The following is an 18,865-nucleotide window of genomic DNA, read 5'->3' on the forward strand; positions in this document are numbered from 1 at the left end:
CGGTGTGTTCCACTATAGACGTCATAAAAGCTTATTAGTATTAAATAAATTACTAATAAAAATTCTTTATATGTCTGTTTGGTTCCACCTATAGACGTATAAATATAATACTAAATAAATATAATATAAACTCCTTGTTAATGTTGTTCCACCCTATAGACTATAAACGTACTCAATACGTAAAAATCATAAATTAAATCATAAATTATCTATATCATGCTCGTTGGTTCCACCCAGACATTATAAAATAGTAATAGGTAAATAAATATAAATACTCAAATATCTTTATTACATGTCTGTTCGGTCTCCACCTAGTAGACGTAATAAGAATTAATATAAATAAATAAATGATCCAATATAGATTAAATATCCTTTATATGTCGGTTGGTCACCTGATAGACGTATAACAAATATTAATATAAATAAATTATAGACGTTATATATATCTTGTATTATGTCTGTTGGGTTCCGACCACGTATAGACGCTATAATCATTGAATTATCAGAGCTAAATCATAAGTAATATAATTATCTTTACTTACTGGTCTGTTGTCCACCTATAGACGGTATAAAACCGTATAATATAACATAAATAGTGGATATAAATATTAAATATCTTAGTATGTCTGTTGCGTTCCACCTAATAGGAATATAAATAATTATCAATTATAAATAAATATAAATATAAGTATCTTTATTATGTCTGTCTCGTTCCACCTATAGACTTAAAATTATAATATAAATAAGATAAATATTATATATCTTTGATATGTCTGTGGTTTCCACCTATAGACGTATATATAATATAAATAAAATATAAATATAAATATCTTAATGTCTGTTGGTTCCACCATAGACGTAGTAAGAATACAGATAGTAAATAAAATAAATATATAGTATCTTTATATGTCTGTTGGTTCGCCACCTATAGAGCGTATAAAATGATAATATGACATAAATGATAAATATAGCAATATAAATATCTGTTATTATGTCTGGTTGGTTCCACCTATGACGACGTATAAAATATAATATAAATTAAATATAAATACTTAAATATCCTTTATTATGTCGTGTTGGTATCCAGCCTTCATAGACGTAGTAAATTATATAAATAATATAAATATCAAACTATCTATATGTCTGTTGGGTTCACGCCTATAGACGATAAAATATAATATAAATAATATAAATATAAATATCTTTATAGTGTCTGTTGGTTCACCTATAGACGTATAAAAATAATATAAAAAATATAAATGAACAATATCTTTATTATGGTCTGCTTGGTTCACACTCCTATAGACGTATAAAATATAATATAACATACAATAATAAATATACAATATCTTTCAGTTATGTCTGTTGGTCCACCTATAGACGTATAACAATAATAAGGTATAAATAAATACTAAATATAAACTATTGCTTTATTATGTCTGTTGGTTTCCACGCTGATAGACGTATAAACATAATATTGGAATAAATATAAATATAAATATCTTTTATTATGTCTGTTGAGTTCCCCTCATAGACGTATTAAAATATATAATAAATAAATATAAATATAAATATCTCTTCATCATGTCTGTTGGTTCCCACCTACTAGACGTATGACATTTCACCGGAAGCAGTGCGCGAAAATGGTCACGAAGAAGCAGCAGCAGCCACTTCCTCTTCCGGGTCGCGCATTAGAAACGTCGTGTGAACGTGAACGGCGCGACTAAACAGAAAGTTTCTACAGAAAACTTAAAGCTGTGAGTGTTTTACGCTTCTTTAACTAAACCCTCTCTGTTCGCCCTTTACAGCGTGAGCGGCCCGACAGGGGATAAAGGCAGAATCGAGAGGTTTGTGCGCTGAATGAAGCAGCTATGTCGCTGTTGTTGGTAGCTCGCAGACAGCAGTGTGCTAGCGGTAACTAGCCGCGGACTTTAGGCGGATGTAATTGAGTTTAGCTCGCTTGCTGCTATTGGTTAGCATCGGGGGCACCGGTCTGAACACTGCAGCAGTCAGTTGAGACACAGCAGCATGTTTTAGGGGGCTGACTGTGTGAATTGGTTTTGTGCGAGTGAGAAACTGGACGCTTGTGTTTGTGCGGCTGTAAGTGGGTATGAGTGAGACAGCTGGGGGGGTTTCTCAGTGTATATGAATGATGGTGCTATGTGTTAAATGTTGTGATGTTCTGCAGGATTGGAGGATGTCTCTTCCTAAACGGGAGATGGAGGAGTTGAGGCCATGGGTGGAGCGCACTGTGAAGAAGGTGCTGGGTTTCTCGGAGCCCACTGTGGTTACTGCAGCCCTGCACTGTGTTGGAAAGGGGCTGGACAAAAGGAAGACCATAGGTAACTGCAGTGGCTGTTTGAGACCTGCTGTGTTTTATCTGTATACATGAAAGATTGAGTCGAGATCCAGTTAGGACAGGGACTGAAGTAAACACTTGTGATCAGTAAGGCTTCATAACCATTAATCGTTTTATCGGTATGAAAGACGGAGCTCTGGTTAAACAGAAAAAAAGGCCAAAGGATGATTAAAAAAGCCTTTCGATTAGATTAGACACATAATTCACAAAATATTAGTAATTTTTCACAAGAATAAAATGTTCATCTTGCCTTTTCACACTACAAGTTGCCAACAATCCAATATATTAAAGATACATATGAATGCAGTATGGTGCACTGAATATGATGCTCTGCAGTTCATTATGGCGCAGGCAGTCTGATTTAATTTCTAATTAAGCAGCTTGAGAAACAGTTTAAAGTATACAATTATTGGCCACATTTCTAAATAATAAAGGCATAGGGCCTAAACTATCAGCTTTTACAGATGCAAAGATTTTAGAAACAATACATCCCAATTTACCCCAAAATTGCAATTGGATCTTGAATGTTTATGCCGGTGCACTGATGCAAATCCTTAATTTACTCAGGTTATTGCAGACATCAGGTTGTTGTGTATCTTGTAAATGCTTTAGCTAAAATATCAGCTTAATTGTGGTATTTATTAAATGTTTTTTCTGTGCATTTAAAGTGGCGAGGTTTAGATATGGTCATTTAATTGCGGCAATGAACATCAAAGTACTGATGGCTTTAAATTATTTAACACTCATTCCCACCTCAGACCAGCTGCGTCCCTTCCTCGATGACTCTGCTGGAGGTTTTGTGGAGCGTCTTTTTGAAGCGTTGGAAGAAAGCCGGAGCGCCCGTGGCAACAAAGGAGGAGGAGAAAAGCACCGCAAGAGAGACCTTAAAGTAAGTAAACTTAAACTATCAACTTTTTATTGTTACTGCAAAGTGAAATATTTAGACCTAATGCTAATCCATTTGACTATAAATAACACTGACCATATTTACATCTGTTATTGCAAAGTTAAGAGGCCAGGAAAGAAGAAAAAGCCTATAATGCATGTTTAGACTGGTAGTCTGTTTACTTGTGTTGTGAAGATTATTGATGTGTGTGTTTGTGTGTGTTGATTAAAGGTGACATGTGATATTGATGTCTCTGTTTTGGTTGGTTGGTTTCAGGATGTATTTGGCGATGAGGCTGAAACCGGTGCAAAGCGAGAAGCTCCGGAGCCAGGAGATGGGACGGTTGCTAAGCGTAAACGAGTTCCGCGCTTCGAGGAGGTGGAGGAGCCTGAGGTCATACCTGGACCTCCATCTGAGAGCCCTGGCATGCTCACCAAAATGCAGGTATGAGATTATGTCCTCAGTGACTGATATATAATTGTCCCTAAATGTGTTGTTTTTGAGTTTTTACTGGCAAACATTTTGCATTTACTAACCTTTCCTTCTGTGTTATTAGATCAAACAGATGATGGAAGCAGCCACAAAACAGATAGAAGAGAGGAAGAAACAACTGAGCTTTTCCTCTCCCGTCCCTCCTTCACCAGTAATGACATTACCTTTTTTTTCTTTTCAAAAAAATCAAGCATAGTTAAAAGACAAGTATCAGTAATTTCAGGCAGTGCAATCAATGTGACACCGCTCTAATTTCTCCCTGATTTTAGCGGTTGCCCCTTCCCACACCACAGTCACAAATGGAAAACCTCCCAGTGTCTCGGCTTCTTGGCACTCCTGCTGCTGCAGCTGCAAGCGGTGGCTCATCTATCGCCCCCTCCCAGGCTGCCAGCTTCATGAATGATGCTATCGAGAAGGCCCGCAAGGCTGCTGAGCTGCAGGCCCGCATCCAGTCCCAGTTAGCAATGAAACCTGGTATCCTCGGAGCCTTGGGGAACACTGGGCCTCACAACCTAGTGGCACTAGCTAATCTACATGCTATGGGAATTGCCCCACCGTGAGTAATGTCACAGCATATAGGATTTTGGAATTTAAAGTGGAAAAACACATGGGGGCACATGGTGTCTTTTCATTGATGAGGCAGTGTAAAAGACTCCTTTCTCTGTGTGTCTCTTTTATAGGAAGGTTGAAGCCAAGGAGGTGAATAAGCCGACGCCTCTTATTCTGGATGACAAGGGCAGAACTGTAGACGCCAGCGGAAAAGAGGTTGAACTCACACACCGTATGCCCACACTCAAAGGTATGTGGACAGTGGTTAAATACTTCAATTCAATTCAATTAAATGTTATTTGTGTAGCGCCAATTCCTAACAGAAGTTATCTCAGGACACTTTTCAAATAGAGCAGTTCTAGACCGTACTTATTATAACATTACATAACTTGTACACACATACAATCTTAATTTTGTTTTTGTGGCCTAATGAAATTTATTTTTCTATGTAGCGAACATTCGAGCGGTAAAGAGGGAGCAGTTCCGTCAGCAGCTGAAGGAGAAACCTGGCGATGACTTGGAGTCCACATCCTACTTCGACCAACGTGTGTTTATTACACCAGCTCAGCGCCCCCGCAGGGCCTTCAAATTCCACGATCAGGGGCGCTTTGAGAAGATTGCACAGAGAATTAGAACTAAGGTGGGATTCGACTGCTAAACTTGGACCAGACTTAAAATTAAAACACGGTTAGAAGCAACTTTTCTTAACATGTCTTTTGTCCATCCTGCATTGTTCTTGACCTCAACCAGGCCCAGTTAGAACGGTTGCAATGTGAGATTGCTCAGGCAGCAAAGAAGACAGGAATCCAGGCATCCACCAAGCTGGCACTGATTGCCCCCAAGAAAGAGATTGGAGAAGGGGAGGTCCCCCACATTGAGTGGTGGGACTCCTTCATCCTGCCCTCCAACATAGACATGTAAGAAACTACACCCAGGAACTTAAGCACTTAGTATTCATTTATTATTAATATTAATTCATCTTTATGTCCATAAATAATTATGCAGATTTTTTTTTAAGTATTGTAGTTAACTGACATGTTTTCCCTCTTTATTTTATGAAGAACACCAGACACAAAATTTGAAGGGTTGGAGCTCTTTGGTGTGACCAACCTGGTGGAACATCCTGCCCAAATTAGCCCTCCGGGTAAGTGTGTTGATGGTAAAAAGTCTGCGCACTGGTAAAGCTGCTACCATAGTATGTGTCAAACACTCAGATAAATACAAACTGGTGAAATTTACCGTTGATTACTTTTTGAAAATTAAGTCTGATTTAACAAAATGTGAAAATATACAATTCATCATGATCAGTACTGTTCCCAATTGTCCAATGATTGTACTGCAGACTGCAACTATCTCCTCAATATGCATATATAGTTGCCTGCTCTAATTTTTAAAAGCAATCATACATACCTACATAGAGGTTGGCATGCTAACAATTTAAGATCAAGATTGTTATCTAAGGCATCTACGATCTACTTTTCAGGCTTATAGAGATTGCAGTATTAAATACTATAATTGTGCAGTTATTAAGGTATACCAGGGTGTTTAGAAATCTTGATGATATGATTTTTATTCCCTTTTAAGGTACAGACTCTTATCTTTGTGTTGGATTGATCATATTGTGACGTTTAGGTTGCTTATTTTCTGTGTCCTCAATTCGAATTTGAGTGGGTATGTTTGCTCAAAAGTTGCTCTGTGCTTCATCTTGTAACATTAGTGGTGTTTCACATTGACTCCTTTAATAGTCTCTATGGTCGGCCCGTAAGGAGAATGAAACGCAGATTGTGCCATCAAGGAAGGTTGCAATTTAGATCTTGATTGAGACAATATTATTTTTGGCCAGACCTCCCACTGCTATACCTACATTACCCTGTCTACAAGCCATTACACACCCTATAAATGTCTTAATGGTGTGTATTTCATTACCATCTAATAATTTTCTGATTTGATGAAAATATTTTTTTTTTCTTCCTTTTTTTCCTCAGTTGACACAGATAAGCCAGTAACGCTGGGTGTATACCTGACAAAGAAAGAACAGAAGAAACTGAGAAGACAGACACGAAGGGAGGGTCAAAAAGAAGTTCAAGAGAAGGTTCGTCTTGGACTGATGCCTCCACCAGAACCCAAAGGTACCCCCTCACACAAATCAATATTATTGCAAAGTACGATAAAAAGGATTAAAGAAAATGTAACTGATGTGTCACTTTCATTTTTTTAGTACGCATCTCCAACCTGATGAGAGTGCTCGGGACAGAGGCGGTTCAGGACCCCACGAAGGTGGAGGCCCACGTCAGAGCTCAGATGGCCAAGAGACAGAAGTTAGTAACACAGTTAACCCTTCACACTGCTTGTATCTCACTCTCTCCTCATTACTTACAGTAATTTTGGACAATTTTCAATATAGCATTGTATTATAACAAAAGCTTTCTTTATTAATTGTGTCCCGTCTTTGCAGGGCTCATGAGGAGGCCAATGCAGCCCGCAAGCTCACAGCGGAGCAGAGGAAAGAGAAGAAAGTCAAGAAGTTAAAAGAAGACCTCATTAATGGAGTTCACGTCTCAGTGTACAGGTGTGCATTTGTAGGGAGACAGCACATACTGTGTTCAAATATGGGTTCAAATATACTGTATAGTGCAATATGTGTGTGTCTGTCACAGAATGTACAAGTGTGTCTAATTTAAGGACCTTACCTTCCCTCTACAGGATCCGTAACCTGCAAAATCCTGCCAAGAAGTTTAAAGTGGAGGCGAATGCCAACCAGCTGTACCTGACGGGTACAGTAGTTCTGCACAGAGATGTCAACCTTGTGGTGGTGGAGGGAGGTAAGGAACAACAAGTGCAAGTGCCAAACTAAGCCTGTCAGTACTCTCGGTTAAATTAATTGATCTGTTACACACCACAGCTGGTACTTTTAATGGCATGTGATTTCTAACAAACATTTGCTGTGAGGGGAAAATGTCTGGTAAATTCATTTTATGAAATTTTGAGATTTTGCTGATCTATATGAGTCATATATGCAGGTGAATTAGTAGAGGGATCTTTATCATCATATAATATTGTCCTTTTTATAGGCTCAATAAACAGGTGCCATAACTTTTTCACACCTCTGCAACATATTTTTATTATTTTATTGTATATTTGATAGACTTGCATCTGTTAAGTGCTCACTGATCGGCACCTTGCTGTGTATATGTTGTCAAAAATAAAAATAAATGACCGTCTCTCTGGGATTGTCATACAAGATTATAAGTACAGAAAGCTAGAAAGGACTCGGAGCAGTATTACCAAAGACAACATATTGGAGACCTAACAGCATGAACTAAATAAAATCAAGGCATGAGGAGCCCATAAAAGGAGACACCAATCACTCCTGAGTCCCTTCAGCTTTGTGATTATGACTTACAGCCTACAATGTTTTCCATTTGATCTACAGAATTATTAAGTTTGTCAAAGTTTAAGCATCTTAAACGAACCCTTTGAGTGTATGAATAGTCATTCTTGGGGTTGTTCCAAACTACTGACATCATGAACGCCTACATGGTAGTTCAAAACAGCTGCACTTCTATGAAGTTTGATGACTTCTACACTGTTTCATCTCCCCTTGAGATATTAAAGAAGTGGGATAATTAAAGTCATGCTTAAAATCTAAATTTCTCCCTCCTTTTTTAGGCCCTAAATCCCAGAAAAAGTTCAAGAAGCTGATGTTGCACAGAATCAAATGGGAGGAACACAACAGCAAAAGAGATGGTAAGAGTGACTTTCGAGTCTTGTACGTGGTGTCATGTCTGTGTGTTTATTTAAGGTATTTAAAAAGTCTTTATTGTTGATTGTCCAGATCCAGATGGTGATGATGATACAAAGAGGAACAACAAGTGCTGGTTGATTTGGGAGGTGAGCGTTCACACGTCCTGCTTCCTGCGGCAGGCTCGTGTTGTTACTTAAACATATTAAAATTAATATATTGTTGTATTTGTGGTCTCATTCAAGTTTAATGTTTTTCGTCTTTGTTCCCCAGGGCACAACTAAAGAGCGCAGTTTCGGGGAGATGAAGTTCAAGCAGTGCCCCACAGAGAGCATGGCCAGAGAACACTTCAAGAAACACGGCACAGAACACTACTGGGATCTAGCTCTCAGCAAGAGCGTGTTGGACGGATGCACAGATGACTGAATCCTGCCCCCGGAGAACACGTCATTTCAGTCAACGTCCCCTTCTACGAGCCCCCAGCCTCACAGCCAGTTGGCCCTCACTGCTGACTGTGGACAGACAGACTTAACCAAGAGACTTGACCTTAGAAAGAGGAGGAACAATAAACATGTGTGGATGTTTTTTTTGCAAGAATTTGCGACAGATCGGGGTGTGTGTGTGCGTGCATGTGTCAGTATGTGTCAGTATGTGTGTGTGCGTGTGCGTGTGTGTGTGCGCCTGCATCAGTGTTCATCTCTTTGGTGGTAGGCTATTTTGTCAGAGATCGTGTTATCTGTTATTGAATACAATCTGACAGATTGCACTGTGTGATGTAAATCACTCACCCAAGGCTTTATGTGATGATGAGAAATGGTGTCACGCTTTGTTATGACTTAACTTTTGTGATGAAATCCCAACGTACACTGATAATAATCCCTGTTTCAGTCAAGCAGTTAATACAAAACAACAACCCATCAATGAATGAATTGCACTACGGTTGTGCTAACATATTTAGAGTAAACCTGGAAGGATTCCTGGGTAATGTTACAGCATTGTTATAAGACATATTGTAGTTATTACAGGTACATTTCACAGAATTTAAAGTTTCCAAATCCATATTTTTTTTTTGTTCTTTTGGGGGAAGGAGCCAATCTTTGACTCACCTGTAGCTATATTTCTCTGTAACATTACAGTCACAGCCTTAAATAAACAACAAAATGTAACCAACTTGTGTTTGATTATTTTCCAGCTCTAACATCATATAAATGACTATTATTACGCGTTTTAAACCGCGATTTGTAAACGTTGATGTCGTTATAATAAAGTAAAAACATGGGGGCGTGTTTCTAGTCCTCATTACGAGACCTCCTTCATCCCTTCATCCTCTTCATCCTCTTCATCCTCTCACCGACCAGCAGCAGCAGAGAGCAGGAAAGATGGCGGCCGGTTCTGGGGCTGCAAGCGGCCACGGAGCTCGCAGCTCCAACGCTGCTCTGGAGGCGACTCTGGACCGGAGATTTCAAGGAGTATCCAACACTATGGAGTCGATACAGGGACTTTCAAGCTGGTGCATTGAAAACAAGAAGCACCACGGCGTTATCGTCCGCTACTGGATGAAGTGGCTCAAGAAATGTGAGTAGCTTGTCACCTGCTAGCTAGCCCACTTTAGCTAATTCAAATGTTTGTTTTTTTTATGCGTTGGCTGCGATCAGATGGCGGATAATTTAAGCCGTGGCGTTGTGTGCAGTGCAAGGCTATCCAGTGCAATCATAAAATCATTTTGGTAATTTTCTAAAGTGAATTTTTAATCTTTTAATCGACTGTTGTCACTACTTGAAATTAGCCGCTAATAGCAGCTAAGCTAACGCTAACTCGTCCGTGCTAGCAGTGTTTACAGTCGGGCCTCTCGGAGTTCAACAATAATGTCCATGCACTTCACTGCTTATCTCAAATATTGGACGCTTGAGATAAAGGTGGTTACAGCGTGTTTAGTCAGACCTCGCTGCATGTCCGCTGTAGCCGGAGCTTTGTAGCTTTGATCTGTGTGCAGTTGTGGATGACTCTTAACTCGACATGCTTGTTTATGTGATGCAATAGTCAATGTGTTTTTGTTCAGTAGCTGTTGCATAGTTAAACATGGTCCACTCAAACCGAATCAATGTGTCCATAAGTTTATTTTTCTATTGAGCATAAAGAAAGATTTTGTAAACACACATAATTTATTCATGCACTTTAGAATATTTCCTCAAAGGTTACCGACCAAGCTGCTTCACATTGTTATGTACTAAAAATACCTACTGTGTATTTGTAAAGCAATTTAATTTAATAGTTGTAATTAGTATAACTTATGTGGACCATGTGGGTTTAGACATTAAAGTAGTAGTATTATATGCATATAGTAGTAGTAGTAGTAGTATTAAAGTTCAGCTTGTCCTGGTTGTGTCAAACATTAAAGCAGGAGTTTGGGATATATGTAGACACTGTCACCAGATAGCCCTTGTAAACTAGTGTTACTGGAGTCTGACAAGCGTTTGGCCTCATTTCTAATTCAGGGTGGTTGTGCATTCCCTCACTAATCCGCTCAGTGTTGACCACATTATTCTGCTTTATGTTGGAAATGACAGTTTGTCTGCTACTGATATACAGGCCTGTTGGCAACATTATACCAGTCCAGTATTGTGGTTACTGCTTCGTTATATTGACATTACAACAGAGCACTCCCATCTTACAGCAGTGTCAACACATTTGCTCCGTGTAGCTCTGGCTTATGAGGTATTGTGAGTCCTGTAAAACTAAGATTACTTTGCACAACACCTTTGCAGAAAGTTACTGCTCCCTCTTCTTTAGCGTATGCATTTAGACAGACATCCAACAGATACCATCACTTTATTGGTTATGTCTTTACTTGGTTGTTTTGTGAAATCACAGGTCATTTTGTCAGTTTCCATCCCCTCCAACAATCTACCTTCTTACTCATGAATAATATTTCTGATGTTGCTATTTTGAACTTATGTTATCATCTTATTACTTACAAGTAAAGTTTGTATTTAGCTGTTTTTTTTAACAGATTTGCAGAAATGCACAAGGTGTCTATCTTAACACTTAAAGAAGAATTTGGTAGAACATTTGTAGAGTAATTGTGTCGTACACTGACTAGTTTCTGAAACCTGGAGTGATGAATGGTTCAGTTCGGTAGATTTACAGATTTCATCAGATTCTCAGCTGAGTGCAGGAAGAACAAGAAGGCAACAGAGTACGTCACACATAGTTTGTGCTTCGGTTGTTGATGTTGGTGAATGCAGGAATTAATGTCATGGATGTTTTTAGTGCTCGATAATATAAATTTGAGGAGTGATACATGTTGGAAAAATGTTATCTGTTGGGTGGTGATCCCTCTGGGAATTGTTTTTTTCCTATTCTGTGGAGGAATCATAACTTTGTGACACAGTGTCATTAGAACAATGTTTTTATTATAATTACTCATCACTGTGGTTTGGAAAAGTTTAGTTCCCAACAGATTCTGGAAAGCCCGTTGGTACATAGTTTAATTTGTGTGAGGACTGATGGCCTACAATCATGTTTTAAATATTTAGAAACTGAATCAAATAATTCCTGTTAGAAGTTTGTTTGAAGCAGCATTTAACAGATGTATTGGATTGAATGATGCTAATATGGATGTTTACACAGTATGTATGGAAGCCAATAACAACAATCATAACATCTTATTGGAAAATTGACACGCAAGCTAGATGCATCCAACTGTTGTTCACACATTCAGTTCAAACATGGAAGTGTTGATTTAAACTTACAAGTGTGAAAAGAAATCATAACAAATACTGAAAGCCAAAGAAATAATCCCCCATATGCAATCTTAACTGGAGGGGAAATCTTTTTCTCTTAAATATGGAGTTTCTATTATCGTATGTAGTTGCTGAAACATCAGGAAATACACAGCTAACGTCAGCATTTGTGGTAAAATTTAATGTTACCTTGAAAAACTTTGTGCTGCATATCTGCCAGATCTTTTACAGGGCTCAGCCCAAAACTGTGGAGATTTTAATTATTTATCAGGGAGGTTCTTGTTGAATCGCCAGTGTCTCAGGAAAATCATCACGTAGGCATTTTTACCCATCCGCTCTTCTGCCCAGTGCCCACAGAGCAATGCATGATAAAAGCTTATGCTGACAGCACACGGCGATCTGCTGCACGCTGGCTGAGCCATTGTTTTCTAAAGGAGAGCAGTGCCAACTAACCAATCTACCGATCAATAATTGCTGGCTAGGCTGGTTGGGTTCTGTCTAAAAAAAAAAAAGTCTTTAAATACTTATAAAAACAAAAAATAAAAATAAAAAGGTATAAAGTGCATGTATTTTGAGTAAAGACAATCCATGCCAATCAGTTTCCGAAGCACATAACAGGTGATTCACTGTTGGATTTTAATCGCTCTCCACCGAAAAACCATAAAAATGCCACCACGCGGTGGATAGACTGTGGTTTGTGTTTCTTTGTTAAACAGTCCAGATGTCGTAATGACAATTATGAACATGCCCGCAGCCTCAAATGTTGGTCTTATACAGAAAACATAGCAAGATCACTTTCCCAACAGCTGCTCTAAACACAACAAAATCTACATTTGTACAGAAAAGAAATCAGTGGCACCAAAAGTTCCCCCTAAATTTATCAGATGAGTCTTTTTAGGGAGATTGTGTCTGTTTTTCGCCCCCTGCCTTCAGAGATCCATTAGGTTGCATTCATTTTAGTATGGCATGTAATGTCATCTTTTATTTGTTTCAAAGTTGGGCTTAAAGCGGTGGCAGGCAGCAGTGTTGAGGCGTCATTGGGCATATTGTAATTCAAATGGTCTGAGAGAGAACTAGATTTCTGCACCTCCTCTCGGCTCAGTTTACAGGCTTTGGAAAACAGAGCCTGTGACGGGAGACTTTGGCCAATCGTAGGTCATTTCAGAGAGAGGGCTTTCCTGTCGGCTGTTTCTGCAGGGCTACCGACTGTGGGCTTGGTGGAAGGGGCTTGGTGAAGTGGCACAAGCATCCGAGAGAGAGAGGACAGGATTTGCCTCCTGCAGCTTTAACTATTTGTGAATGGTAATGCAGTTGAGAAGAGAGACTGAAAAGCCCTTTGGTGATGAAAAAGCTCTTCAGATGTGTGGGAAAGATGTGTGGTCGTAAATGATCGAAGTACTCGCAGTATATCTTCAAGCACCACTGCCAACATGCCGTCACTGGGATATTTGTAGAATAAATTATGTTTTGTATGCTACAGGGGCACCAGTCTAAACTGTCGCATCAGTGTCTGTGCCTGGCAAATTAACTTGTTTGATCAATACTCTATTAACTACTCTATTATTACATGTTCCAGTGTTTGGTTGAGAAATGTTACTGGTGTGAAGATGCTTTCAGTGAGATAAAAAGGCACAATGCAGCCTAATAAGAAACATATGTTTAGTTTCATGTGTACCATATGTTGTGTGTGTGTTATGCTTTAGGATAATGTAGACACCACATATTCATATATTATATAACACATGTACACACGACTATAAAAATAATCAATATAATTACTACCCAAATACATTTCTTGGCATCAGAGGATTTGTTTAATGTAGTTTGTGGTTGTAATGGATCTGGATTGCCTTGATACCAAGTAATGGATGAATAGCATTTATTTAATTTAAACTTGACACATTTTATTATCAGATAAAAGGTATACAAGGGGAAAAATACTCAACATACAAAATGCACAACAAATGTTTTTGAGTAATTTATTTTGAAGCAGAACAATATTAAATTGAATATTCTTTGTTCCTTTTTATGGTCTGAGGGAAACGTGCATCAATATAATCTAATCAAATCTAAACATATGTGGTTTATATTAAATAAAGCCCTGACCAAAATGCTACTCCTGCTTTATCCTACTTTAACAAAAAAAAGATTTTCTACAATTTTCCCAGCATGTATTGTTTCAGTGGGAAGATATGCAAAAAGCAATATGTTCTTTAAGTCAAATGGATCAAACACTAACTATCACTAACTAAGATGTACATTTCTAGACTTTTTCTGGCATGAAAAATACTTTTAAGTTGTTTAAAAAGGTCTCATATTGTTTGACGTTCTGTAAGTGCCACGGCCTAAATTAAGTGGGTGCTGCAGTTTCTGTGAATATTTTCTAAATGAATCGGCTGTTTCCCTTTTTTTTTGCATTGGTTGCTGGAATGGAATTAGATGTAGACGTCTGTACATATATTGTCATTTTAGAAATGTAGCTTTGCCGTTTTGGGTATCATACTCTGTGTGTGTGTGTGTTGACACTGGGTAGGACATTGTTTTCTTTTCACTCTGAGTTAATGCTGATACTTAATATACTATTTAAAAAGTAAAACTCTTTAAAAAAAACATTTTTAAAAACTGTAATGATCTCTCAGTGTGTTGTACAGTGAACAGTTTAATTGCATATTGTCAGTATATACTGATATAATTAGATCCGTGTTATATCAAATTATATTAGATAATCTTGCTTTTTGTGTTTTCTTTAGTTTATCTTGTGGAGCCGACTTATTTGATTAAACATAAAACACAGTGTACACTTCGTTCACATAGACTATAGCAATGATGAGCCGATGGAAGGTTTTAGCCTTGTGTCTTTTAGACTAACTGAGATGCTAACCTCTGCTAAAATGGGACAAAATATTACATAATAGGAAGATATAGACTTTTTTATAGTGCAGCCTTGTCTCCCTGAAAGTCAGAGAACATTAGCCAAATATCCTGCTTACTGACTGTAACTGAACTCTGATGTTAAAATCAGTGTACAGAAAATGAATCTATTTTAGGAAGCGAAGTGTGTCCTTGCCAGTATTGTATTTCTTTTGTAAATGTATGTGTAATTCTAAAGTTAGGTGACTATGGAAACACATTTCCAGATCTATAAATGGACTAATCAGTCAAGCAAGAGCTGACACAATCTTCAGTCTTCAGTTTAATCAAAGCTGTTTCTCCTCACCGAGAGTAATTTTAATAAATCAGCTTTAAAAAGCTTTTAAATGCATGGCTGACAGATGTTTTTGTATCAGTGTATATAATGGTGCATATAAAACAAATTCTTGTCATTATGTCATGGTTTTGCCCGTTGCATTGTATTATTATCAATATTATAGCCTGGCTGGTACCAATGTTGATATTTGAGAGTTGAGAAAAAAATGCCACATAATGATACAAATGTTATGGTATGACCAAGAAATGTACGGAGGAGATAATTTTACAGATGAAAAATAGATTCTTTCTGGTAGAAAAGTATGTTTTTTTTATTTTTTAAATGACCTCAAACAAACAGTATCATTGTAAGTAACAGTAGAAATGTTGCCTGGGTCAAAACTATTTCTTACATCTTCTCTTGTGAACCCATAGGAGGAATTTATTCTCTTAATCTTATCCTTTTTTCTTTGTCTGCCTTTTTTAGCTGACAACAATCACCGCTTGAATCTCTTCTACCTTGCCAATGATGTGATACAGAACTGCAAAAGAAAGAACGCTATTGTCTTTCGTTCGGCCTTCGCAGAAGTCCTTCCTAATGCTGCTCAGCTCATCAAGTGAGTACACACAGTTTTTATTCAGCTGTAGTATTGGACCAACATTACATATGTTTTTTTTTTTGGTTTTGTTTTTTATCTAAATGGCTGTTATTGGTTAAAAATAAAATATAGACTATGCCTGTCTTCCCTTTCTGTTGGTATTGAGATGTACAATTTTGTGTTGTCATTCTGCTTTATTGTCAGAGATGGGAAGGTCCGCAGATCAGTGGAGAGGATTTTCTTGATTTGGGAGGAGAGGAGTGTGTATCCCGAGGAGGTCATTGCCCAGCTCAAGGCCAGCTTGAACAAAAAGGAAAAAGAGCGAGAAAAGCAGAAGGAGAAAGAAAAGGAGAAAGAAAAAGAAAAAGAGAAGGAAAAGGAAAAAGAAAAAGAAAAGGAGAAAGAAAAGGAGAAAGAAAAAGAGACTCCCCGGGCAAATGGTCAGTTTGATTTTTCTTTTCTTTTTTTCCTCTGCACCGTGAAGTAGTCATGTTAATCAAATCTAAAAGTGAAATAACTTCCCAGTTTGAACCGCATAATAATCAGAATCAGAATCAGAAATACTTTAAATTATTTAAAATGTATTACAATTTACAGCTGCAGCTCTGATTGTATTATTAAGTTCATCTTTTACTTTTATTCTCCAGCCCCAACCAACACCAAAGCTGCCCTCAAGTCCAAGATTGTAGCAGAGTTCACAGTAAGTTTTTACTCGTGTTGTCTTGCATTACTTTGTCTTACATGTTGTTTGAATGTATCTAAGCCATTATCAGTGCTGTAACTCTTTGTCATCTCTGTTTATTTGCACTCTGTTTCTTTTCCAGCCCCACTCTCTCATCGAACAGTTGTCAAGATATAAGCGAGCAGTTGCAGAAGAGGAGTTCAGGGAGAAGCAGCTGGCAGCTCTCAGGGTGGATGTGTGCAGCACGGAGGCTCTTAAGAGACTTAAAGGTCAGATATCACCGAGCTTATTTCTGCATCATCACACGCTTATTGTCCTGTGTACTCCGTCTTGTGGCCTGTGTCCTCGTCATGCCTTGTCAAAACACAGGAGTTTACACACAGTGGAGGTGAATTAGGACTATTTCTGCTAATATTTTTTCACTGGAGAGTAGCTCCAATGAAAACTGGTCACTGTAAGATTTGTGGATTATCCTGATTAAGCGGGATTTTGTTTCTGGAAAGAGACATTGCTGCTGTTTTTTTTGTTTTCTGATGAATGCAAACGCTGTTCAATGTGTAGCATTTTGGAGGATCTATTGACAGAAATGGAACATAATATTCATAGTTATGTTTTTAATCAATTTAATTTAGAAAATAAGAGTCGTTGTGTTTTTGCTACCTCGGAATGAGATGTTTTTATCTACAGAGGGAGCGGTTGTCCGTGTTGCACCGCCATGTTATAGCAGTAGCCCAGGACGGACAAACCAAACACTGACTCTAGATAGGACCTGGGTTTTTGTATCCATCATAGTTACTGCTGTATGCCACTAAATGCTACTCACTGGTCCTTAAACTGTAACTGTGTTACTTTCTTATATTGAACCGTATTAAACTTAAAGAAACCTTGTGTTGAACTTTTTGCTTGTTTGTCCACTGTCTCCTCTATTTCAGACAAGGCAGGAGGGAACAAGTTTGCTAAGGACTTTGAGGACGGCAGTCTGAAGCTGCAGGAGTTTGTCGGCTTCCTGGACAAAGAGTTGAAAACAGGGCCTCCTCTGCTGGAAGCTTTGGGAAACGCAGACATTTTCTACGAGATGCAGTACAAGGAGGTTAAAATTGTGGCCAATGTGAGTGTTAGGTTAAAATCAATTTCGCAAAGACACAAGATCCTTTTGATATTTTGTTTTTGTGGAAAGAAATTGACAATGGTGTTATTTGGTACTTGTTGATTTATGTTAAATGCTACTGTTTCTCTAATTAATAGGAAATTCATCAGGAGAATTGTGAGCCAGACATTTACTGTAAAGACATACCTGTGTTGCTTGTAACGGTGGATACTAGAAAGCAATATAAATGTTACAATAGATACAAGTTAACTGAAACATCCTTTTTTATCTTCCTCATATCTCCCATCTGTTTCCTCTATTCTCTCAGGCGTACAATGCCTTTGCCAACCGTGTGGCCAGTCTTAAAAGGAAATTAGATTCCCTCAAGTCGACTCTACCTGGACCCGAGGACTCTCCCATCCCCTCACCCTCTGAAGACGCCCCCTCTCCCACTGGCTCTGACTCACCCTTCCTGGGACTGGGGACTAGCAGAGCCCAGGTGGATCCAGAGCTGGATGGCAAGGCCATGGATGAAGGAGAAATGCACAGTGACAACAGAGACATGGAAGACATGGATATGTCTGATGAAGAGGCTGATGCTGCCACAGAAGGGGGTTAGTGGCTACAGAGTGTTGTAGTGGGGAAATAATTGTCTTTTCAATATAGATCCATATTAGGCTGCCCAGTTGTAGTGTTGTGATTCATATTTGAAAATGTATCAGCTCTTTGAATTATTTTTACTAGCAGATGACAAGAAAGAGAAGGCGTCCGCTGCTGTTGCCAAGACTACAAAGTCAGACGCAGCATCAAAGCTTCCCACCACACCTACAAAAGCTTCAAAGACCCATTCTACTGCTGCCGCCACGGCCACCCCAGTGACTCCCACCACTGCTACTGCTCAGAGCGCTCCAACAACCCCTCTGGGAGTCAATCTGGAGAAGGTGGACCTGGGAAAGATCAGCTCCATTCTCAGCTCACTCACATCTGCCATGAAGAATACAGGTGTGTTTGGGGGGGAGATGAGTGTAGTAATGAGGGAAACTGTAGCTAAAAGTTTCAGACAAAGAAATGTGTTTGGGGTAGTAGAAGTCCTTGTGACACATAACTGACAAATTATTCAAATATCACTGATGGATTTTCATTGTGTTTGAGCTGCAAGCAACTACAGATGTGTTACCTGTCCCACTCCCACTGTAGCAACGAGGGGTTTGTAATTTTGGCCATAATATGAGACTGTGACTGCTGGCATGACTCATCTTCAGGCATGTCTTTAAATTGTTTGACTCTCCTTTAGTTTGAAATAAGTTACTCAACTATAGAGTAATTATAACCTCTGAGAAAGATATAGATTTGAGTAATTTGAATTGTTTATTGAACAGATCTCGATACAGTAAATATAATAAATTCATGTGTTATTAATGCATTTTATGCCATAAATTAAGTATTGAATTAGCATTTTAGATTCATTTAAAGGTCTAGTGTGTAGGATTTAGTGACATCTATTAGTGTAGTTCCAGATTGAAACAGTGACTCATTGTGT

At 38.4% G+C, this 18,865-nt stretch overlaps 2 protein-coding genes across 4 annotated transcripts in view; both read left to right on the plus strand.

Annotated features, from left to right (window-relative positions):
* The first annotated feature begins 1,619 nt into the window (after nucleotides 1–1,619).
* Nucleotides 1,620–9,194, plus strand: prpf3 (PRP3 pre-mRNA processing factor 3 homolog (yeast)). Of its 3 annotated transcripts, none has more exons than XM_035671702.1 (17): nucleotides 1,620–1,757; nucleotides 2,189–2,342; nucleotides 3,118–3,248; nucleotides 3,522–3,689; nucleotides 3,802–3,888; nucleotides 4,007–4,293; nucleotides 4,418–4,536; nucleotides 4,739–4,926; nucleotides 5,037–5,203; nucleotides 5,348–5,430; nucleotides 6,272–6,415; nucleotides 6,505–6,604; nucleotides 6,742–6,855; nucleotides 6,990–7,108; nucleotides 7,956–8,033; nucleotides 8,122–8,177; nucleotides 8,302–9,194. In XM_035671702.1, the coding sequence occupies exons 2-17, from the start codon at nucleotides 2,198–2,200 to the stop codon at nucleotides 8,452–8,454; spliced, it is 2,139 nt and encodes a 712-aa protein (XP_035527595.1). In that variant the 5' UTR covers nucleotides 1,620–1,757; nucleotides 2,189–2,197; the 3' UTR covers nucleotides 8,455–9,194. The 3 variants fall into 3 exon arrangements, with proteins under 3 accessions (XP_035527595.1, XP_035527596.1, XP_035527597.1); XM_035671703.1 differs by having other exon boundaries at nucleotides 1,698–1,847; XM_035671704.1 differs by lacking the exon at nucleotides 1,620–1,757 and adding an exon at nucleotides 2,050–2,068.
* Nucleotides 9,195–9,371: 177 nt separating this feature from the next.
* The window catches only part of rprd2b (regulation of nuclear pre-mRNA domain containing 2b), a gene marked incomplete at its 3' end in the record, with an annotated part of 12,860 nt that continues 3,366 nt past the window's right edge, over nucleotides 9,372–18,865 (plus strand). Inside the window, 8 exon segments of the mRNA XM_035671707.1 lie at nucleotides 9,372–9,603; nucleotides 15,445–15,574; nucleotides 15,761–15,996; nucleotides 16,204–16,256; nucleotides 16,381–16,507; nucleotides 17,171–17,346; nucleotides 17,654–17,939; nucleotides 18,070–18,327. Of these exon segments, the coding sequence (XP_035527600.1) occupies nucleotides 9,408–9,603; nucleotides 15,445–15,574; nucleotides 15,761–15,996; nucleotides 16,204–16,256; nucleotides 16,381–16,507; nucleotides 17,171–17,346; nucleotides 17,654–17,939; nucleotides 18,070–18,327 (1,462 nt within the window). The 5' untranslated portion in view covers nucleotides 9,372–9,407.

Source organism: Morone saxatilis, unplaced genomic scaffold (assembly GCF_004916995.1).
Source record: "Morone saxatilis isolate NCDOM2014 unplaced genomic scaffold, NCSU_SB_2.0 Contig24, whole genome shotgun sequence".
NCBI lineage: Eukaryota > Metazoa > Chordata > Actinopteri > Moronidae > Morone > Morone saxatilis.